The 24215-nt window shown below is 45.1% G+C and overlaps 2 protein-coding genes across 2 annotated transcripts in view; both read left to right on the top strand.

Annotated features, from left to right (window-relative positions):
• The window catches only part of LOC143767657 (uncharacterized), a 104559-nt gene that overhangs the window by 6779 nt on the left and 73565 nt on the right, over positions 1-24215 (top strand). The window lies entirely within an intron of this gene.
• Positions 1-24215, top strand: part of LOC143767649 (uncharacterized) — a 42253-nt gene that overhangs the window by 8872 nt on the left and 9166 nt on the right. The window contains exon 7 of the mRNA XM_077256097.1: positions 8224-8367. Within this exon, the coding sequence (XP_077112212.1) occupies positions 8224-8367 (144 nt within the window). The remainder of the gene's footprint in view (positions 1-8223; positions 8368-24215) is intronic.

The following is a 24215-nucleotide window of genomic DNA, read 5'->3' as shown; positions in this document are numbered from 1 at the left end:
GAAAATAAAAATTCTTTTTTTTTTTTTCACAAAAATGATTTTTTAGCCCCCAGTTTTGTATTTTCACAAGGGTAACAGGATAAATTAGACCCCAAAAGTTGTTGTCCAATTTGTCCTGAGTACGCTGATACCCCATATGTCGGGGGGAACCACTGTTTGGGCGCATGACAGAGCTCGGAAGGGAAGGAGCGCCATTTGGAATGCAGCCTTAAATGGATTGGTCTGCAGGCGTCACGTTGCATTTGCAGAGCCCCTGATGTACCCAAACAGTACAAACCCCCCACAAGTGACCCCATATTGGAAACTAGACCTCCCAAGGAACTTATCTAGATGTGTTGTGAGAACTTTGAACCCCCAAGTGTTTCACTACAGTTTATAATGCAGAGCCGTGAAAATAAAACATCTTTTTTTTTCCCACAAAAATTATTTTTAGCCCCCCAAATTTTTATTTTCCTAAGGATAACAAGAGAACTTGGACCCCAGAAGTTGTTGTTCAATTTGTCCCGAGTACGCTGATAACACATATGTTGGGGTAAACCCCTTTTTGGGCGCACGGGAGAGCTCGGAAGGGAAGGAGCACTGTTTTACTTTTTCAACGCAGAATTGGCTGGAATTGAGATTGGACGCCATGTCGCGCTTGGAGAGCCCCTGATGTGCCTGGACAGTGGAAACCCCCCAATTCTACCTGAAACCCTAACCCAAACACACCCCTAACCCTAATCCCAACGGTAACCCTAACCACACCCCTAGCCCTGACACACCCATAATTCTAATCCCAACCCTAATCCAAACGTAAATGTAATCCAAACCCTAACTTTAGCCCCAACCCTAACTTTAGCCCCAACCCTAACTTTACCTCCAACCCTAGCCCTAACCCTAACCCTACCCCTAACCCTAACCCTAAACGTGACTGAAATACGTGGCACTGAAATACGTGGCACTGAAATACGTGGCACTGAAATACGTGGCACTGAAATACGTGATACGTGGCACTTAAATACGTGGCACTGAAACACGTGGCACTGAAATACGTGGCACTGAAATACGTGCAACTGAAATACGTGGTACTAAAATATGTGGCACTGAAATACGTGATACGTGGCACTGAAATACGTGGCACTGAAACACGTGGCACTGAAATACGTGATACGTGGCACTGAAATACATGGCACTGAAATACGTGGCACTGAAATACGTGGCACTGAAATACGTGGCACTAAAATACGTGATACGTGGCACTGAAATACGTGGCACTGAAACACGTGGCACTGAAATACGTGGCACTAAAATACGTGCAACTGAAATACGTGGTACTAAAATATGTGGCACTGAAATACGTGATACGTGGCACTGAAATACATGGCACTGAAATACGTGGCACTGAAATACGTGGCACTGAAATACGTGGCACTGAAATACGTGGCACTAAAATACGTGATACGTGGCACTGAAATACGTGGCACTGAAATACGTGGCACTAAAATACGTGATACGTGGCACTGAAATACGTGGCACTGAAACACGTGGCACTGAAATACGTGATACGTGGCACTGAAATACATGGCACTGAAATACGTGGCACTGAAATACGTGGCACTGAAATACGTTTCACTGAAATACGTGGCACTATGACTGTCAGAAAATGTTCATTAAACGGTTAGGGGTGAGGTTAGGGGTAGAGTTAGGGTTAGGGTTTGGATCCCTTTATCACCTTGATGGTGGTGGGTGGCTTTTCAGTGTGTTTTCTGTTTTTTTCGATAAAAATGCATGCGTTTTTAACGCAAACAAACGCATGTGCTTAAAAACGCAAGAAAATACTGCAGGTTGTATTTCTGAAAATGAACGCATGCAGAAAAAAACCGCATGCGTTTGAAAACGCGACCAAACGCGTACAAAAAAACCGCATGCGTTTTCAATGTTAAATATAGGGAAAAAACGCATGCGTTTTTTGTGCAAAAAACGCTGCAGACAAAAACTGAAGTGTGAAACCAGCGACGCTTTTTATAGCAAAAAAGTTTTTGCGTCTCCACATTTTGAGACCTATAATTTTTCCACATTTGCTCCACAGAGTCATGTGAGGTCTTGTTTTTTGCGGGACGAGTTGACGTTTTTATTGGTAACATTTTCGGACACGTGACAGTTTTTGATCGCTTTTTATTCCGATTTTTGTGAGGCAGAATGACCAAAAACCTGCTATTCATGAATTTCTTTTGGGAGAGGCGTTTATACCGTTCCGGGTTTGGTAAAATTGATAAAGCAGTTTTATTCGTCGGGTCAGTACGATTACAGCGATATCTCATTTATATCATTTTTATGTTTTGGCGCTTTTATACGATAAAAACTATTTTATAGAAAAAATAATTATTTTGGTATCGCTTTATTCTCAGGACTATAACTTTTTTATTTTTTTGCTGATGATGCTGTATGGCGGCTTGTTTTTTGCGGGACAAGATGACGTTTTCAGCGGTACCATGGATATTTATATCAGTCTTTTTGATCGCGTGTTATTCCACTTTTTGTTCGGCGGTATGGTAATAAAGCGTTGTTTTTTGCCTCGTTTTTTTTTTTTTTTTTCTTACGGTGTTTACTGAAGGGGTTAACTAGTGTGGCAGTTTTATAGGTTGGGTCGTTACGGACGTGGCGATACTAAATATGTGTACTTTTATTGTTTTTTTTTTTTAATTTAGATAAAGAAATGTATTTATGGGAATAATATTTTTTTTTTTCATTATTTTGGAATATTTTTTTTTATTTTTTTTTACACATTTGGAAATTTTTTTTTTTACTTTTTTACTTTGCCCCAGGGGGGGACAATACAGATCGGTGATCTGCCAGTTTGCATAGCACTCTGACAGATCACCGATCTGCGAGAAGTGCAGGCTGCTTCACAGTGCCTGCTCTGAGCAGGCGTCTGTGAAGCCACCTCCCTCCCTGCAGGACCCGGATCCGCGGCCATCTTGGATCCGGGTCTGGAGCAGGCAGGGAGGGAGGTAAGACCCTCGCAGCAACGCGATCACATCGCGTTGCTGCGGGGGGCTCAGGGAAGCCCGCAGGGAGCCCTCTCCCTGCGCGATGCTTCCCTGCATCGCCGGCACATCGCGATCATGTTTGATCGCGGTGTGCCGGGGGTTAATGTGCCGGGGGCGGTCCGTGACCGCTCCTGGCACATAGTGCCGGATGTCAGCTGCGATATGCAGCCGACACCCGGCCGCGATCGGCCGCGCTCCCCCCGTGAGCGCGGCCGATCGGCTATGACGTACTATCCCGTCGGCGGTCATACGGGCCCACCCCACCTCGACGGGATAGTACGTCAAATGTCGGGAAGGGGTTAATGTTGATGATTATGGCTTACAGCCAATGAAACCCCAAAAGCCATTACTTCAGTCAATTATAATAATTAACGAAAAACACCTGCAAAGGCTTCCTAAGCTTTACAAAAAGTCCCTTAGTCTGTTTCAGTAGCTCCACAGTCATGGGAAACACTGCTGACTTGATAAATGTCCATAAAGCAGTCACTGACACTCCACAAGGAGGGGAAGCCACAAAAGGACATTGCTAAAGAAACTGGCTGTTCACAGAGTGCTGTATCCAAGCAGATTAATGGAAAGTTGAGTGGAAGGTAAAAGTGTGGTAGAAAAAGGTGCAAAAACAACCACGATAACCACAGCCTTGAAAGGATTGTTAAGAAAAGGCAATTCAAAAATTTCGGGAAGATTCACAAGGAGTGGACTGCTGCTGGAGTCATTGCTGCAAGAGCCACCACACACAGACGTATCAGATGAAAGTGAATTTTGCTTTTCATTTAGCAATGAATATCTCAGAGTCTGCAGGAAGAGTGGAGAGACAGACAATCCAAACTGCTTGAGGTCTAGTGTGAAGTTTCCACAATCAGTGATGGTTTGGGGAGCCATGTCATCTGCTGGTGCAGGTCCACTGTGTGTTATCAAGATCAAAGTCAGTGCAGCTGTCTACCAGGAAATTTTAGAGCACTTCATGCTTCCCTCTGCCGACAAGCTTTTTGGAGATGAAAATTTCATTTTCCAGCAGGACTTGGCACCTGTCCACACTGCCAAAAGTACCAATACCTGGTTTAAAAATAACAGTATCACTGTTCTTGATTAGCCAGCAAACTCACCTGACCTTAACCTCATAGAGAATTCATGGGGTATTGTCAAGAGGAAGATGAGACACCAGACCCAACAATGCAGACGAGCTGAAGACTGCTATCAAAGCAACCTGGGCTTCCATAACACCTCAGCAGTGCCACAGGCTGATCGCCTCCATGTCACACCACATTGATGAAGTAATTGATGCAAAAGGAGCCCCAACTAAGTATTGAGCACATTTACTGAGCATACATTTCGGTAGGCCAACATTTTCGATTTTAAAATAATTTTTCAAGCTGGTGTTATAAGGTATTCTAACTTACTGAGATAATGACTTTTGGGTTTTCATTGGCTGTAAGCCATAATCATCATCATTATCAGAAAGAAACACTTGAAATAGATCACTCTGTTTGTAATGACTCTATATAATATGTGAGTTTCACTTTTTGTATTGAAGAACTGAAATACATTAACTTTTTGATGATTTTCTGTTATTGTGAGAAGCACTTGTATGTAAAGCACCCTCCTTAGGCTGCCATCACACTATCAGTATTTGGTCAGTATTTTACATCAGTATTTGTAAGCCAAAACCAGGAGTGGCTGATAAATGCAGAAGTGGTGCATATGTTTCTATTAGACTTTTCCTCTTTGTTCCACTCCTGGTTTTGGCTTACAAATACTGATGTAAAATACTGACCAAATACTGCTATTGTGACGGCAGCGTTAGTAGGGAGGTGCCTGAACAACTCCTGTATTTTCTCTACTTAGTCTGTGTATGTAAGTAGTATGTAGCCAGGCCCCTGGTCCATAACCTGTTCCTGATTCCCATGTTGTCTAAATATGTTCCTGAAACCTGTGTTGATTGAATTAGCACCAGTGTCCTTCCTGGCTTGTCTCAAAATCTGCACTGTTTGAACAAGGATCAGTGTCTGTCATCTGGGTGAGCCAGAATCCATACCATCTGTATATTCTCCTATAGCTGGTCTACCAGTATCCAAATCCTGTACTGCCCGTGACTCCGAATCCATGTCCTTGACTGCCATCCTGACCCATTGGGTGAGCTTCTACAGTACCAGGGACTGCCCAGGACTGTTACCCGACGGCTATCTGCTGTACAAGCCTAACTCCATTATGAGAAGCTCTAGTAAAAACCAAGTAGCCACTCCTGGTTCTTCAACTATCGTCGAGCAGGAGCCTAATCCCTGGCTGACCCTGGAGAAGGATGGGGTAATCACTAGTCAGCCCCCACTACAACTAAAAACAAATGAGGTAAACATAGTAGGGAATACACTTAGCTTGAGAAGACACCAAAGAGGTCACGCCAGCTATCCTTCCAAGAGAACACCAAGAAGGAACTAGTTGATTACAAGTACTTCCAACCAGACAAAGGGAAATAGTAGAACTATCACCGGCTCCTTGCTGAAGCGACTAAAGGAATGTAAACATCCAGCAAAGGTGTGTTAATCAGCAGTAGTGAAGATCACTGCTATGTCCTAGAGGGAGAAGGATATCACTTTGCAACAGAGATACAAGATCCAGAAATTGCCTGCAGAGCTCAGCGCAATGACCTTCTGTAGCCGGATCCAGAATAACTGACTGATGCACAGTACCCTCCCCTTGTATGAGTGGCCTCAGGACCTGGTTTCTCAGGATGAGGCATGGAACGAACGAACCAGCCTAGGGGAATTCACCTCTGATTGAGAAACCCACATCCTCTCTTCTGGACCATAACACCTACAGTGCATGAAGTACAACAGGAAACAACGCTGAAGATGGGAATAAACAATCATCAAAATCTGGAACTCCAAATTACCATCAGTAAGGATTGAGAGAGGCAGCAGGGAGATGACTCAAGAGGTTCTACATATTTATTGAGTAAAGACCTGTGGAACACCTTGTGGATCTTAAGAGCCTGAGGTAACTCAAGAAGAAAAGCTGCAGCATTAATGACAGTGGTTATTTTAAAGGGACCAATAAACCTAGGTCCCAGCTTCCAGGAAGGGATCTTCAACTTCATATTCCTGGTTGATATCCACAAAAAGTAATTCACATTTAGGTCTGGACCTGTCGAGTGTTTCCTGTCAGCAATACGTTTCTACCTGTCTCCCATGATCCTCAAATTACTCTGAGCCCCTTGCCACACAGAGGAGGAAGATAAAGCAAAACGTTCCTCCTCAGGAACTCCTGAAGCCCCCTCCCTCACTAAAAGTACCAAACTGTGGAAGGAAACCGTATGCACAAATAAATAGTGACCTGCCGGTAAATTCTTGGCAATGATTATTAATAGCATACTCGGCCAACGGTAAGGAAGATGCCCAATCCTCCTGGTTTTCAGAGATAAAACACCTGAGATAAGCCTCTAAAATTCTGATTAATGCGTTCGGAATGTCCATGCAACTGAGGATGGAAAGAAGAGGAAAAGAACAGCTGCACCCCAGTCGAGAACAGAAAACTTTCTAGAACTTGGAAACAAATTGGGTCATCCGATGTAACACAACATCGGAGGGAACACCGTGAAGCTTCATGATCTCATTATCAAAAACCTGAGCGATAGTCTTAGCATTCAGAAGCAGCATCGGACTGGAGTACCTTGGGCCCACCAGAGAAAAATCATTCTTGGGGCCCACCATGCAGTTTAAAAATACAACACCGGATAGATCCTATATACCACACCACACAGGAGAGCTGACAGATCCTCTATATACTACACCACACAGGAGAGCTGACAGATCCTCTATATACTACACCACACGGGAGAGCTGACAGATCCTCTATATACTACACCACACGGGAGAGCTGACAGATCCTCTATATACAACACCACACGGGAGAGCTGACAGATCCTCTATATACAACACCACACGGGAGAGCTGACAGATCCTCTATATACAACACCACACGGGAGAGCTGACAGATCCTCTATATACTACACCACACGGGAGAGCTCACCGATCCTCTACTTGATGGCAGTCAGTTATAAGGGTAGGTAAGCAGTACATGCAGGAGATGTAGAAACTAGATTAGCACATAATACAGCTGGTCGAAGACCAGTCAGAGTTTACCTGAATTTAGTAAATGAGGGTTTGGGCAGCCTGGGGAGATGATGGTGTCACGTCCTGCGCCCGACGAGCGCCGTTTCGCATGACTGCTTCTTCATAAAGGGGGGCGTGATGGAGACTAGGTAGGGGAGTAGGTTTTTATATCCTAAGGCCGGGTGTAAAGTAACTAGGAGGGCGGAATGGTAAGCAGAGGGTGGGAATGGGGAGATTGTCAATGGTCTTTGTTCGGCGCCAGGGTGCAGTTGGATACACCCCCAGCACATGTGAAGTCAAAGGAGAGGGCGGGGTTACGTGCGTAGGGTGAAGGAGTTGCGGAGGTGTATCTGGCAGTGGTAATGGCGCATGCAGCCGGTCAAAGCTCCCACAGCCAAGGGGACTCCCGGTCCTGCGCCTCATGACACGCAGTGGAGCGCACCGCGTGTCATGGAACTGGCGCTGATCGGAACGCAGGTGGAGATATGAGACCGGCGCATGCGCACTAGCCAGAAGGAGAGGGCTTGTGAGTGTGAGAGACACAAAGTATAGTACCGCCCCCTCCATTCATCCTGTTCTCCGCGGCCGTGGATGAACAGTAAGCAACAAAGAAGAGGGAAGTAAAATGGGAGGATGGAGGAGAAAAGGAAATCATGAGGGTAAGGAGGGGGAAACTATATCTTTTGAAAAGAGGACCGGTGCCATTATGTGCGCCGTGTGAAAAAGGACAAATAAGGCTAAGTGCGGTTAAAGGCCAAAAAAGAGAAGGGTTTAAGAGGTGGGTGCTGAATTGGCCTTACAAGCTGAAGGTGAATATGTTTAGTAAAAAATATTTGTAATAATATGGATGGGTGAGTGGAAATGGAGGGGCTTGAAAGGTGCTAAAAGGAAAATTATGAAAAGGGAGCAAGTTAAAGAAATTGTGTGGAGAAAAAATAAATGAAATAAAATAATATCCGTAATTATAAACACATGGATGGAGTGAAGGTGCTGTGAGATGCAATATTACATAATGATGGAGTGTCCATATAAGTCCCTTGTGTAAAGAAATTTCCTTTTCTTGTCCTCTCAACTTTATTTCCCAGCTGGGATGATTTTTCTTGAAAAGAGCCGCCAGGAACCGACCATTAGGGCTGCGTCAAAACAGGAGACAGGAAGGAAGAAACGGTCCATACACCAATCCTTTGGAGAACAAGTGGCCCAGAAAGGAAAGCCTAGGATACCTACGGGTACGTTAAAAATGATGGTAGGGTAAATATACAAATGAAATGATAAATAGTTAGGGGTGATGAAGAGGGAAAGAAGATAAAAAAGAATTAATTAAAACCTAGCGACCAATTAAAACTTGGATTGTTGTTGTTATTATTATTAGGAAACGATGTCTGCTATAGGAAGGAAACAAAATCATAATTTTCACTCAGGCGAAAGGGTGTTATAGTGTTCAGGCCGTGTTTCCTATAAAAAGGAAGCAAAGCCATGATTTTCATTTAGGCCAGAGGGTGTGATGGTGTTAAGGCGGTAGATCCATCTACTCTCTTGTTGCGCTAATAATTTGCTTAAGTCCCCCCCCCCCCGCTGATGCCCAGGTCAATTTGATCTATGGCTTTAAAAATAAGGCCTCTTGATTGGGAATTGTGGTGTATTTTAAAACGACGGGGTAGGGTTTTAAGTAGAGAAATATCTTCAATGGTCTTAGATTTCTCTATGTCTCTAATGTGTTCCCGCACCCTAATTTTGAGTTCCCGCGATGTTAAGCCAATATACTGTATATCAAATTGCAAGGGCAAGTTGCATGGTATATGACCCCTTGGGTGGAGCATGTAAGATGTTTTCTGATGGTAAATGATTTGGATCCATCAGAATTGGTAAATTTTTTGGCCTTTTTTAGGTTAATGCATGCTTTACATAAGCTACAGGGAAAGAAGCCTTGTAGTGGAATTGAGCATGTTGAATTAGTTGTGGGGTCATAGTGGCTATGAACCAGTATATCCCTGAGATTGCGGCTTCTTTTTGCCATTAGTGGATGTGGAGGGAGACCTTGTTTTAAGACCGGATCTGTCATAAGGATGTGCCAGTGCTTATTAAGGCTAGGTTCACATTGCGTTAGCGCAATCCGCAAGCGCTAAACGGATTGCCCTAACGCAATGTTTTTGTAGGGGCCGCGTTTAGGGGTCGCGCTAACGTCCCCGCTCTCGCAGATCCCCGATCTGCGAGAGCGGGGAACGGACCTCTGGCGCGCCGCGGACGCTGCAAAAGAACGGCACATCGCTAGCGCGAGCCGAAATAGGCACGCGCTAGTGATGCACTACAGGCGAAATTTACATTGCTGTCAATGGGTGCGCTAACGGACCCGTTGCACGGCGTTAATTGCGACATTTTCGCCGTGCAACGCTGTCCGTTAGCGATCACCCACTAACGCAATGTGAACCTAGCCTAAGTATTAGCCTTAGGTCTTTCCATCGATTGTGATATGAGGAAATAAATCTTACCTGGCCGTCTTGGGAGCGCGCATCCTTGTGCCTAGGGTATAGTAGTTGTTCTCTTGGGGGGTTTTTTTTGCCTTTTTATAGCCAAATCTGATGGACCGTTTGCAATAACCTCTGTCATAGAATCTATTTGTCAAGTCAAGGGCTTGTTTTTCAAAGTCACCACTTTCCGAGCAGATCCTCTTGGCTCTTAAAAATTGGCCAGTTGGAATATCCTTAATGGTTGCTGGTGGGAGGGAAGAAGTGGCGTGTAGAAAGGAGTTGGTTGAGGTGGGTTTTCTGTATAAATCTGTTGCAATCATCCCATTTGGCATTGTAAAGATTTTTAGGTCCAAAAATTCCAGGTCCTTGCCAAACTTGTAGGTTAGTTTTATGTTCTGATTATTTTGATTTAGTTTGTCCATGAGGAGATGCAAATTGTCTACCGTACCTTCCCAGATGAAACAGATATCGTCTATATAACGCATCTATCCCTGGATGCTTTGTATCTCCCCAGTGTCATCTCCCTGGAAAATGGTCCTCTCCCACGCCCCCAGAAACAAGTTGGCATATAAGGGGGCACAAGAGGCTACCATGGAGGTCCCCTGAGTTTGTAGATAAATTTTATTATTAAACGTAAAAACGTTATGGGTGAGAATAAAGACTAGTAGGGCCAGAATCAAATTAGCCAGAGGGGATGCCAGGTTGCTCATTTGAAGATACCACAATACGGCTTTTAGGCCATCTTCATGCCTGATGGAAGTATATAATGATTCTACATCGGCAGTTACCATCAGCTTATGGTCTTCAAGGTATATATAATCTAGTCTTTGTAGTGCTGCAGTGGTGTCTTGTATGTAAGAGGGAAGAGTGGTCACCAGTGGTTTCAGGTAATAATCAAGTCACAAATTACCTCACACAGGCCGCCGTTGCCCGATATTATGGGTTTCCCTGGCAGATCTAGTAGGTTTTAGTTAATCTTGGGGACCAGATATAAAGTTGGCAATTCGGGATGAAGATTCTTGACATGTTCCAGCATTTTTTAAGGAACAATTTCCTGGTCAAAAGCTTGATTATGAAAATTTGAAAGGGGATTTGTGAGTAGTTTTTTGAAGCAGTCAGGTTCATTTAGCAGTCTCAAAGCCTGCTTTTCATATAGGGGGTTGGCCATATGACTAGGTTTCCCCCTTTATCAGCAGGTTTGAAGACTACGTCAGGAAGAGACTGTAATTTGGCCAGAGCCAATCTCTCCTGTTTCTTATTGGATGCCCAGAATGGAGATTTTTGGAGTGTTTCTATCTCAGATGTAACAATTTTGGTTAAAACCTCTATAGCTGATACCGTGCTAATGGGGGGAAATTTTTTGCTAAATAAATTGTGGGGAAAGTTACTGATCTCCAAGGTGTTCTCTTCCAATAGAGCTTCTAGATTTCTTAGAGCTTCTCTCTCATCGGCAGAGGTAAAGATGTCGTGGTTCATGTTTTTATTGTGCAATTTTTTGAAAGTCAATTTTCTGGCAAAGAGATGTAGATCTCTTACCACTGAAAACGTATCTAAATGACATGAAGGGGAGAAAGCTGGACCTTTTTCCAATAAATTGAGTTGTGCATTTGACAAAGTGTGTGAAGATAGGTTAATTACCTCTTGGTGTTCTCCAAAGTTTTTAGCTGATTTGGACTTCGTAAAAATGTCAGGTAGGTGTTTATTGCATCTTAGTCTAGTGCTTATTGATTCATTATTCGATGCTTCATTGTCAATTGCCGAGGTATTCATGTCCGACATCGATTGAGCTGAACTTTCGGACTGAGTCCTATGGTGAGATGTTGCAGGTTTGGAACTGTCTTGGTTTGGTCTTCTCGTTGTCTTTTTCTGTTGTCAACGGTGTACTTTGTTACTATCATAGTCATTTAGATCTCTTTGGTATTTTTTAAGTTTACTTTGTGATATCTCACTTTCACATTTGTCAAGGTCTTTATTGATGTCAACTAATATTTTATCAAAATCCTCCACCGGTAGGTCTTTCACTAGTGTCCTTTCTAATTCTTCAACATTTTCATCAATGCTCTTTAGGGAAAGAGTGTTTTTGTCAATAATGAATAGGATAAAATCTAAAGAGCAGGTGGTAGCTGCTGAGGTCCACCTCTTGAGCTGGACCTCATCTTTAAAGTCAAATGAAGGATGAACTTGTACCCTCAAACCACGTGGAACGATTTGTTGGCTCATATAATTCTCAAGAGAGGATTTGTTCCACCATATTTTGGTCTTCTTGTATAGAGCATTCCTATATAGTCGAATTGTTTCCTTAACAGTTTTATTAGTATCAGAGGAAGGGGTGGAGGTCCCCTGTCTGAAAAAATGTGATACCTTAGACTGCCAGGAGCGTTCCCTGGCTTTGAAATCCATTAGAGTAAAGTTGCAGATAATCTGTTTACTAAGCACAGAGATATTTATTAATCCCATAATCCAACAATTAAATTGGCAATAGCACTTCGATCATGGATGCTTACAAACGTTTACCTAATAAGGTATGAAGTGACTAGAAGATAAGTGAATAGTATACATTTTTTTTTTTTTATTAACATAATGTTAAAAACAGATAATATTATATAAAAAAACAGAAAGATGTAATAATGGGACCTCCAAAACAAGTCAGGGCGTGACACTTGAAAAGTGATGGGCGCCGAACAAAGACCATTGACAATCTCCCCATTCCCACCCTCTGCTGCTTACCACTCCGCCCTCCTAATTACTTTACACCCGCCCTTAGGATATAAAAACCTACTCCCCTACCTAGTCTCCATCACGCCCCCCTTTATGAAGAAGCAGTCATGCGAAACGGCGCTCGTCGGGCGCAGGACGGGACACCATCATCTCCCCAGGCTGCCCAAGCCCTCATTTACTAAATTCAGGTAAACTGACTGGTCTTCGACCAGCTGTATTATGTGCTAATCTAGTTTCTACATCTCTTGCATGTACTGCTTACCTACCCTTATAACTGACTGCCATGTAGTGGTCTCTTTGTACTTTATGCTCATGATTTATAGACACCACAGCAGAGATGTAACTTATTGCACTTTTTCTGTAGCCTGTGTTAGTAACTTAATCTTTGGCAGTTTGGGCACTTTGTGGGATGATCATTACTGTCGTTTCTTCTGGTCAGGGTTCCCTTTTTTTTGGTAAGGATTGTGTAAGGAAACAATGAGACGCCTTATCGTGTCCATCCATTACAGCAAGTCCACCTAACCAGCCTATAGGGCCGCTTTCCAGTTGCTGTGAGATCACAAAACCATCACCCTTCAAGTGTCATGCCCTGACTTGTTTTGGAGATCCCATTATTACATCTTTCTGTCTTTTTATATAATATTGTCTGTTTTTAACATGTTAATAAATAAAAATTATTTTTTTTTCTTCACTCATCTTCTAGTCACTTTATACCTTATTAGGTAAATGTTTGTAAGCATCTATACATACATCTCTACATACTGCACCACACAGGAGAGCAGTAAAATAGGTCCAGTGTGTGTAGTAAAATACTTACCGGTGGCCATATTCCACTGCAATGAAGAAGACAGAAGAACGACACATCGGCAGAAGATGGCGACTGCTGCGTATTTTATTACACACAGGGAAGCGGTATCATAGCTTTCTGTTGGGGGCGAGACATTGTTTTTGTTAGTACGATTTTGGGATAGATGTGGTTTTCATCACTTGCTATAGCTTTTTTTGTGGAATTGTGGCGAACAGAAAAAAGTACATTTGGTGTTCTTGAGTTGTTTCTGTTTATGGTGTTTACTATGAATTGCAGCCAATCAGTGTTTACTCTGCTGCCCAGGGCTTTGTGGAAGAGGAGCAGAGAGATACAGTACAGGAAACTGGTGACTGCGGGTCAGCTGTTGTGTGCGTGTCTCCTCTCAGACTCAGCCGCACAGTCAGCTGTTCCGCTGACTTGTCTGGCTGAAGTGAGGGTCGGCACGCACCCAGAGCTCTCCTGGCAGAGTTACAGAAGTCCGGCAGCGACAGCAGGTGATGTGAAGGAGCTGCGCATGCACTTCCCATCACCTGTGCAGTCTGCCAGCCGGTGCCGACTATACAATAAAGTGCGCACTGCTGGACACACGCTAGGAGCATGCAGGGCAGGCACAAATGAAGGAGCTGGGGCTGGGAGCGGGGCCCACCGGAGGATTCTCCGGTGTCCCGGTGACCCAGTCTGACCCTGTTCAGAAGTCCCGGTAATGCCATGAAATGCACCATTTAACTGAACCTATCTACAACCACCAAAACACCATCTTGGCTGCCAATACCGGAAGGTCACTAATAAAATCCATGGACTAGTGTGTCCATGGTTTACTAGGAATGGGCAGTGGAATAAGAGAACCAGACGGACAGGTATGCGATACTTTAGAACGCGCGCGAACACTGCAAGCAGACACCTGTTCAACTACATCCCGATGCAACCATGGCCACCAAAAACAACGAGAATGGAGGTCTGCGGTTGCCTTACCCTCTGGATGACCAGCAAGCACGGAGTTACGATGTTCCTATATAGCTTTACGCGCAAATTATATGGTACAAATAATCTCCCCGAAAGGCAGGTGCATATCCCTGAGCATCCAACACCTCTCCCTCCAGGTCAGGGTACAAGGCTGTAATAACTACTCCCTTCTGTAGAATTGAGACAAGGTTCTCATGATCACCACCACCTGGTAAGCTATGGGACAAAGCATTAGCCTTGGTGTTTTTAACTCCTGGATGAAAAGTGACCACAAATTTGAATCTAGTAAACAGTGACCACCTAACTTGCCTTGGGTTGAGACGTTTAGCCAATTGAAGATATGACAGGCTCTTGTGGTCCATGATAACCGTAATAAGATGGACTGGCCCTCTAACGAATATCGCCATTACAGGAACACCAATTTAATTGCCAGAAGCTCCCTATTACCCATGTCATAATTTCTCTCAGTCGATAATAATTTTTGGGAAAAGAAGGCGCATGGACCCCATTTACCAGGTGACGGTATAGCCCCAACCCCCACCTCCGACGCATCCACTTCTACTATGACAGGTTGAGAAGCTTCCGGTTGACAGAGTATAGGTGCTGTGTCAAAACAACTCTTTAAGGAGGAAAAAGCCTGCTGAGCAGCATTCGATCATTTAGAAAAATCAGACCCCTTCCTTGTCATGTCAGTAAGGGATTCCACCATTACCAAGTAATGAGCTTAACTAAGGTTGAGCAAGCAAGCCCATGAGTTCTAGAAAACTCAGCATCAACCATCTTGACTTCAGCTCCACTGTCTACAAACTCTGAAATTCTGTTGTGCTCTCTGTTATAGACCTGGTGGTTAGGAGCACCTGGAATGACCTTATGGTTAAACTAGAAATCGGGACAAGCTCTGGGGAAGTGGGAACTCTGCTGACCGCAAACCCTTATCCTATCACACACACTAGAAATAGCCGTGGAGCGTACCTAACTCTCCCTAGACGCCTCTTCACAGCCTAAGAGCTAACTACCCCTAAAGATACAAAATAAAGCCTTACCTTGCCTCAGAGAAATTCCCCAAAGGAAAAGGCAGCCCCCCACAAATATTGACTGTGAGTTAAGAGGAAAGTCACAAACACAGGAATGAAACAGGTTTTAGCAAAGGAGGCCAGTCTTCACTAAATAGTCAGAGGATAGAAAAGGGAACTATGCGGTCAGCACAAAAAACTACAAAAACCACGCAGAGTGTGCAAAAAGACCTCCACACTGACTCACGGTGTGGAGGTGCAACTCTGCACCCCCAGAGCTTCCAGCTAGCAAGGAAATATCATGATAGCAAGCTGGACTAGAACTTAGCATGTACTAAGAAATATATTCAGAAAGCAATGAATAACAAATGAACTAGCAGGGACTTAGCTTCTGCTGGAGTAGACAGGTCATCAGAGAAATCCAAGAGAGATCTGAACCAGTACTGAGACATTGACAGCTGGCATGAAGTAACGATCTGAGTGGAGTTAAATAGGGAGGCCAGCATAGCAATAAACGAGGGCAGCTGAGAAAGCCAACCTCAAGGACCAGCAGTTCCACTCAAAGCCACCAGAGGGAGTCCAAGGACAGAACTCACCAAAGTACCATTCATGACCACAGGAGGGAGCCCGAGAACGGAATTCACAACAGTACCTTCCCCTTGAGGAGGGGTCACCGAACCCTCACCAGAGCCCCCAGGCCGATCAGGACGAGCCAAATGAAAGGCACGAACTAAATCGGCAGCATGGACATCGGAGGCAACAACCCAGGAATTATCCTCCTGACCATAGCCCTTCCATTTAACCAGGTACTGAAGCTTCCGTCTCGAAATACGAGAATCCAAAATCTTCTCCACCACATACTCCAACTCCCCCTCGACCAACAACGGAGCAGGAGGATCAACGGAGGGAACCATAGGCGCCACATATCTCCGCCACAACGACCTATGGAACACATTATGGATGGCAAAAGAAGCTGGAAGGACCAAACGAAATGACACAGGATTGAGAATTTCCGAAATCTTATAAGGACCAATGAAACGAGGCTTAAACTTAGGAGAAGAAGCCTTCATAGGAACATAACGAGAAGACAACCAAACCAAATCCCCAACACTAAGTCGGGGACCAACACAGCGACGGCGGTTAGCAAAACGTTGAGCCTTCTCCTGGGACAACGTCAAATTGTCCACTACGTGAGTCCAAATTTGCTGCAACCTGTCCACCACAGAATCCACACCAGGACAGTCAGAAGGCTCAACCTGCCCTGAAGAAAAACGAGGATGAAAACCAGAATTGCAAAAAAAAGGCGAAACCAAAGTACCCGAACTAGCCCGATTATTAAGGGCGAACTCAGCCAATGGCAAGAAGGTCACCCAATCATCCTGATCAGCAGAAACAAAGCCTCTCAGATAGGTTTCCAAGGTCTGATTGGTTTGTTCGGTTTGGCCATTTGTCTGAGGATGGAAAGCCAAAGAAAAAGACAAATCAATGCCCATCTTAGCACAAAAGGACCGCCAAAACCTAGAAACCAACTGTGAACCTCTGTCCGACACAATGTTCTCCGGAATGCCATGCAAACGAACCACATGCTGAAAAAATAATGGAACCAAATCAGAGGAGGAAGGTAATTTGGGCAAGGGTACCAAATGGACCATCTTAGAAAAGCGATCACAAACCACCCAGATGACAGACATCCTTTGAGAGACCGGAAGATCAGAAATAAATTCCATGGAAACATGCGTCCAGGGCCTTTTCGGGACCGGCAAGGGCAAAAGTAACCCACTGGCACGAGAACAGCAGGGCTTGGCCCGAGCACAAGTCCCACAGGACTGCACAAAAGAACGCACATCCCGTGACAAGGAAGGCCACCAAAAGGACCTAGCCACCAAATCTCTGGTACCAAAAATCCCAGGATGACCAGCCAACACCGAACAATGAACCTCATAAAAAACTCTACTAGTCCATCTATCAGGGACAAACAGTTTCTCCGCTGGACAACGGTCAGGTCTATCAGCCTGAAACTCCTGCAGCACCCGCCGCAAATCAGGGGAGATGGCAGACAGAATTACCCCCTCTTTGAGAATACCAGCCGGCTCAGGGACTCCCGGAGAATCAGGCACAAAACTCCTAGAAAGGGCATCAGCCTTCACATTCTTAGAACCCGGAAGGTATGATACCACAAAATCGAAACGGGAGAAAAACAGTGACCATCGAGCCTGTCTAGGATTCAACCGCTTGGCAGACTCGAGAAGTCAGATTCTTGTGATCCGTCAAGACCACCACGCGATGCTTGGCTCCCTCAAGCCAATGTCGCCACTCCTCGAATGCCCACTTCATAGCCAACAACTCCCGATTGCCAACATCATAATTACGCTCAGCAGGCGAAAACTTTCTAGAAAAGAAAGCACATGGCTTCATCACAGAGCCATCAGAACTTCTTTGAGACAAAACAGCCCCTGCTCCAATCTCAGAAGCATCAACCTCGACCTGAAAAGGGAGCGAAACATCTGGCTGACACAACACAGGAGCCGAAGAGAAACGACGTTTCAACTCCTGAAAGGTTCAACGGCCGCAGAGGACCGATTCACCACATCAGCACCCTTCTTGGTCAAATCAGTCAACGGTTTAACACTAGAAAAATTAGCGATGAAGCGACGGTGAAAATTAGCAAAGCCCAGGAATTTCTGAAGGCTCTTCACAGATGTAGGCCGACTCCAATCATAAATGGCCTGAACTTTAACAGGATCCATCTTGAATAGTAGAAGGGGAAAAAATGAAGCCCAAAAAGGAAACCTTCTGAACTCCAAAGAGACATTTAGATCCCTTCACAAACAAGGAATTAGCACGAAGGACCTGGAACACCATTCTGACCTGCTTCACATGAGACTCCCAATCATCCGAAAAGACCAAAATATCATGCAAATATACAATCATGAAACTATCCAGATACTTTCGGAAGATGTCATGCATAAAGGACTGAAACACAGAGGGAGCATTAGAAAGCCCGAATGGCATCACCAGGTACTCAAAATGGCCCTTGGGCGTATTAAATGCTGTTTTCCATTCATCGCCCTGTTTAATACACACAAGATTATACGCCCCTCGAAGATCTATCTTGGTGAACCAACTAGCCCCCTTAATCCGAGCAAACAAATCAGACAGTAGAGGCGAAGGGTACTGAAATTTGACCGTGATTTTATTGAGAAGGCGGTAATCTATACAAGGTCTCAGAGAACCATCCTTCTTGGCCACAAAAAAGAACCCTGCTCCCAATGGTGACGACGACGGGCGAATATGCCCTTTTGTCCAAGGACTCTTTTGTATAACTCCGCATAGCGGCGTGTTCTGGCACAGATAAATTGAAAAGTCGTCCCTTAGGGAACTTGCTACCAGGAATCAAATTAATAGCACAATCACAATCCCTATGAGGAGGTAGGGCACTGGATTTTGGCTCATCAAATACATCCCGGTAATCCGACAAACTCAGGGACTTCAGAAGGAGTAAAGGAAGAAATTGACAACGATGGAACATCCCCATGTACCCCTTGACAACCCCAACTGGACACAGACATTGATTTCCAATCCAATACTGGATTATGGACCTGTAGCCATGGCAAACCCAACACGACCACATCATGCAGATTATGCAACACCAAAAAGCGAATATCCTCCTGATGTGCAGGAGCCATGCACATGTTCAACTGAGTCCAGTACTGAGGCTTATTCTTGGCCAAAGGCGTAGCATCAATTCCCCTCAATGGAATAGGATACTGCAAGGGCTCCAAGAAAAAACCACAGCGCCTGGCAAACTCCAAGTCCATCAAATTCAGGGCAGCGCCTGAATCCACAAATGCCACAACAGAGTAGGACGACAAATAGCAAATCAGAGTAACGGACAAAAGAAATTTAGGCTGTACAGTACCAATGGTGACGGACCTAGCGAACCACTTAGTGCGCTTAGGACAATCAGAGATGGCATGAGTGGAGTCACCACAGTAAAAACACAGCCCATTCTGACATCTGTGTTCTTGCCGTTCAGCTCTGGTCAAAGTCCTATCACATTGCATAGGCTCAGGCCTCTGCTCAGAGGATACCGCCAAATAGTGCACAGTTTTGCGCTCACGTAAGCGCCGATCGATCTGTATGGCCAAGGACATTGATTCATTCAGACCAGCAGGCGTGGGGAACCCCACCATAACATCCTTAAGGGCTTCAGAAAGACCCTTTCTGAAAATTGCTGCCAGGGCACACTCATTCCATTGAGTAAGCACAGACCACTTTCTGAACTTCTGGCAATATACCTCCGCTTCATCCTGACCCTGACACAAAGCCAGCAAAATTTTCTCTGCCTGATCCACAGAATTCGGTTCATCATAAAGCAATCCCAGCGCCAGAAAAAACGCATCTACATTACGCAATGCAGGATCTCCTGGCGCCAGGGAGAATGCCCAGTCTTGAGTGTCGCCATGTAACAAAGAAATAATAATTTTGACTTGCTGAATGGGGTCACCAGAAGAGCGGGGTTTCAGAGCAAGAAACAGTTTACAATTATTTTTGAAATTCAGAAACTTAGATCTATCCCCAGAAAACAAATCAGGAATTGGAATTCTAGTGTTGTGAACTCTGTTTTCGGGCTCCCTCTTGTGGTCACAGGTGGTATTGTGTGAGTTTTGTTTTTTGGGCTCCCCCTGGTGGCTTTGTTTGTTATCCTGCGGGTCTGTGGCTGGATCAGTTGCCTCGTTGTCCACTAGGGAGGTTCCTATTTAGCTCTGCTACACCTTCACTTGTTGCCGGCTGTCGATGTATTCAGTGCTATTCTGATTACTCCTGACTATCTTCGTTTTCAGTCTCTTCATGAGAAGCTAAGTTTCTGTTTGATTATTTTTTGCTCATCAGTCTGCAATATGATTTCTGTGTATGATGAGTTTAGTCCAGCTTGCTAATATGTGATTTCTTGCTGCTGGTAAGCTCTGGGGTACGGAGTTGCTTCCCCCGCACCGTTAGTTGGTGCGGGGGCACGAGCAATCTCTGCGTGGATATTTTGTATAGGGTTTTCTATTGACCGCACAGTTCCCTTCCTATTTTCTGCTATCTAGTGTTAGCGGGCCTCATTTGCTAAATCTATTTCATCTCTGCGTTTGTGCTTTCCCCTTAACTCACCGTTAATATTTGTGGGGGCTTTTCTATATCTTTGGAGTCATTTCTCTGAGGTAAGTAGGACTTTACTTTCCCTCTAGGGATAGTCAGTTTCTCAGGCCGTGAAGACACATCTAGGATTTCCAGGTAACGTTCCACGGCTATCTATAGTTGTGTGCGGATAGGATCAGGTTGCGGTCAATCCAGTTACCACTTCCCCAGAGCTAGTCGTCGGTTTAGTTAGCTAGTCAGACTTGCGATCCTTGCCACTAGGATCATAACATCTAGGCTCTAACATCGGATTCTGAACTACATAATTTTGAATGCTTTGTACCCTTGCAGTAAGTTGATCCACACTAGAGGACAGAACTTGAATGTCCATATCTACACCTGAGTCCTGAACCACCCAGAGGTTAAGCGGAAAAGAAAGACAAAACACACTGCAGAAAAAAAAAAATGGTCTCAGAACTTCTCTTATCCCTCTATTGAGATGCATTAACACTTTGAGGCCAGCTGTACTGTTATGGACCTGGTGGTTAGGTGCACCCGGAATGACCTGATAGTTAATCATGGAATCGGGACAAGCTCTGGGGAAGTGGGAACTCTGCTGACCGCAAACCCTACTCCTATCACACACACTAGAAATAGCTGTGGAGCGTGCCTAACTCTGCCTAGATGCCTCTTCACAGCCTAAGAGCTAACTACCCCTAACGATAGGAAATAAAGCCTCACCTTGCCTCAGAGAAATTCCCCAAAGGAAAAGGAAGCCCCCCCACAAGTGTTGACTGTGAGTTAAGAGGAAATCACAAACACAGGAATTAAATAGGTTTTAGCAAAGGAGGCCAGTCTAACTAAACAGATTGAGGATAGAAAAGGGATCTTTGCGGTCAACACAAAAAATGACAAAAACCACGCAGAGTGTGCAAAAAGACCCCCGCACCGACTCATGGTGCGGTGGTGCCACTCTGCACCCCCAGAGCTTCCAGCTAGCAAGGCAATATCATGATAGCAAGCTGGACTAGAACTTAGCAAGAAAACAATGAACAACAAATGAACTAGCAGGAACTTAGCTTCTGCTGGAGTAGACAGGTCATCAGAAGAATCCAAGAGAGATCTGAACCAGTACTAAGACATCGACAGCTGGCATGAAATAACGATCTGAGTGGAGTTAAATAGAGAAGCCAGTCTAGCAATAAACGAGGGCAGGTGAGGAAGGAACCTCAAGAGCTAGTAGCTCCCCCCACAGCCACCAGAGGGAGTTCACAGACAGAACTCGCTGAAGTACCATTCATGACCACAGAAGGGAGTTCGAGAACGGAATTCATAACAGTTAACCCAGTGTGCCGTCGGTGAGATGTACCATCCCTGCCCACAAGAACTTGTCCACGTGGCCGTGGTTAGGTGGACTTTCCCAGTAACAGCTTTGTTGAGGGCACGAGTAATGTTGTGGGGCACATGCTGGTGTAATGCTGGTATGGCACACCAGGAGACATGTGGCGACTGGGGACCGAGTACCTTGGAAAGGCCACCGCTTTCAGTTTGTGGAAAGCTTCCGTCTCAATGAGTCTAAAGGGCAACATTTCGAGCGCAAGCAGACGAGAAGTGTTAGAATTTAGTACTGTGGCTTGTGGGGCGTTGGCTGGGTATTTCCCCTTGTGTTCCAGTGACTGGGGTATAGACAACTGAAGGCTGCCCTGGGACAAGGACGTGGATGGGATTGATGATGGTGCTGGTTGACTGTGGGCAACATCAGGTGCAGGACCCGAGGCATCTTTACAGGTACGGTGAACTGGGGATTGGCTTGTATGCAAAACAGTGGAAGAAGCAGTGGTGTCACCTGCAGACAGTGTTCCTGGAACCTGGGGTTCGGCCCACAAAGTCGGGTGCTTTGGTGCCATGTCCTGTTTGGGGTTATCGGCAGAGTCTTTAAAAAAATAACCTGACTCTGGAAGATCTAACAGTTGGAATGGCAACTTCCGTCATGTTGGTGTTACGGGGAACGGATGCACCCCTTCTGTCTATGGCCACCACACTGCTTCTTCCTGCCTGTTGGGGTGATATGCCTCCTTCCCCATGTGTGCTGCTGTCCTAGCTCTGCATGTCGTTCTGCCAGGTTGGGTCAGATACTTTAGTCATCCACCACCTCGTCCTCCACATCTGCACCCTGCTCCTCCTCCTGACTTTCTGGCAATTGTCTCATCGTCCACCACTTGTGACACTTTCCCACCATCGCCTTCATGTGACCGTGGCTGTTTAAATCTTTAGGCATCGCTACATGCGATCTCATGTGGCCCCACTTCAAATTGACCGGCCGAGAGTCCGGAATCTTTAAAGGGTAAACTGATCAGCTCTTCGGAGTGTCCAAGTGCGGGATCATTTGTCTCAGGGCACTCGGCATGATGGTAGGAAGGAAGATCAGGGTGGGTAATATCCGGTCCTCACTCACGGCTACTCATACTTGACCGTGTGGAAGACGTGGTGGTGGCTTAGTGACTGGAAGCATTATTCGCTATCCAACCAACAATCATTTCACAATGCTGTGGCTTCAATAGTGGTGTGCTGCGGTCCCCTAGAAAGTAGGACAGGAAGGTCGAGCGCCAAGATGTGGCTCTTTGTTGTTCACTTTCAGCTGGGCCTCATCCTCTGCGTTCACCATCAGCATCACGGCCACTTCCCCGTCCCTTGCCCCTTGCCTTGCCCATTTTAAATAGACTACTAAAATATTTGAAAAGCTCAATACAAATAATTTTTCTCCAAATAAATCCATGTGATCAGTATGCCTGAAAAGCAAGTATTTGTCAGGCATCCAGATGTAGCAGAGCTGGGCTCGTCTAGACTGTGTGCACATACAACACACAACATACAACATTGAACATACAACATGCGCCATGCGACATACAACATGCGACCTACATGTTACGACATTTGACATGCACAACATACAACATTGACCATGCGACGTGCGACATGCACCATGCGACGTGCACCATGCGACGTACAACATGCGACATGCAACATACATGTTACATACAACATTTGACATGCACAACATGCAACATTGAACATGCGACATACATCATGCGACATGCAATGTACAACATGCGACATGCACAATGCGACATACAACATGCGACATGACATGCGACATACAACATGCGACATACCTGCGACATGACATACGCGACATGACATACGCGACATGACATGCGCCACATGACATGCGCCACATGACATGCGACATACAACATGCGACATAACATTAAAACACAACCAGAGAACATATTACCGGGACCAAGAGACCGGCAAAAAGGGGGCTAATTTACCACATAATAATGAACAATTAGCCCCAGGCCTACCACGAGGCCACCCACTCCATAATATCACTAAAGATCAGGAGAACAAGGGAGTATATTGGGTACCAAAAATTTATTAAGTGTACAATGTATAAATACAAGCAATAATTATATGTTTAAACAACCAGAGGTACAAACCACATGTAAAGTGCATATAGGATGAGGACAGGAAAACCCATCTGGTGCACAGGGCCCAAAAGGTGAATCAATCTGCACTATGGCGCGGATAGATAGAAACAATAGCCATACAATGCCATGTGGCTACACAAGTACAATATAAGGACACCGGTAGTCAGTAGTAGAAACCACAAGGCATGCTTACCGCAATAATGACAGGGCTGCACCTGGGCACCAGGCTGGGACCAAGAGGGAGACCCCCAATGCGACATAACATGCGACATAACATGCGACATACCTGCGACATACCATGCGACATGACATACGCGACATGACATACGCGACATGACATGCGCCACATGACATGCGCCACATGTGCGACATACCACATGCAAAATATTGGGTTAGAGAGGAGCCTCCGTCCGGACGCAAATTCATTGCTCAAAAGAGCCACATAATTGAATTTGAGAAAAGTATTTACACCAGGAGAGACGGCTGGATTTA

The sequence above is a fragment of the Ranitomeya variabilis genome, chromosome 4 (genome assembly GCF_051348905.1).
Source record: "Ranitomeya variabilis isolate aRanVar5 chromosome 4, aRanVar5.hap1, whole genome shotgun sequence".
Taxonomy (NCBI): Eukaryota; Metazoa; Chordata; class Amphibia; order Anura; family Dendrobatidae; genus Ranitomeya; species Ranitomeya variabilis.
The sequence above is the reverse complement of the archived record's forward strand: the minus strand, read 5'-3'. Positions and strand labels throughout refer to the sequence as shown.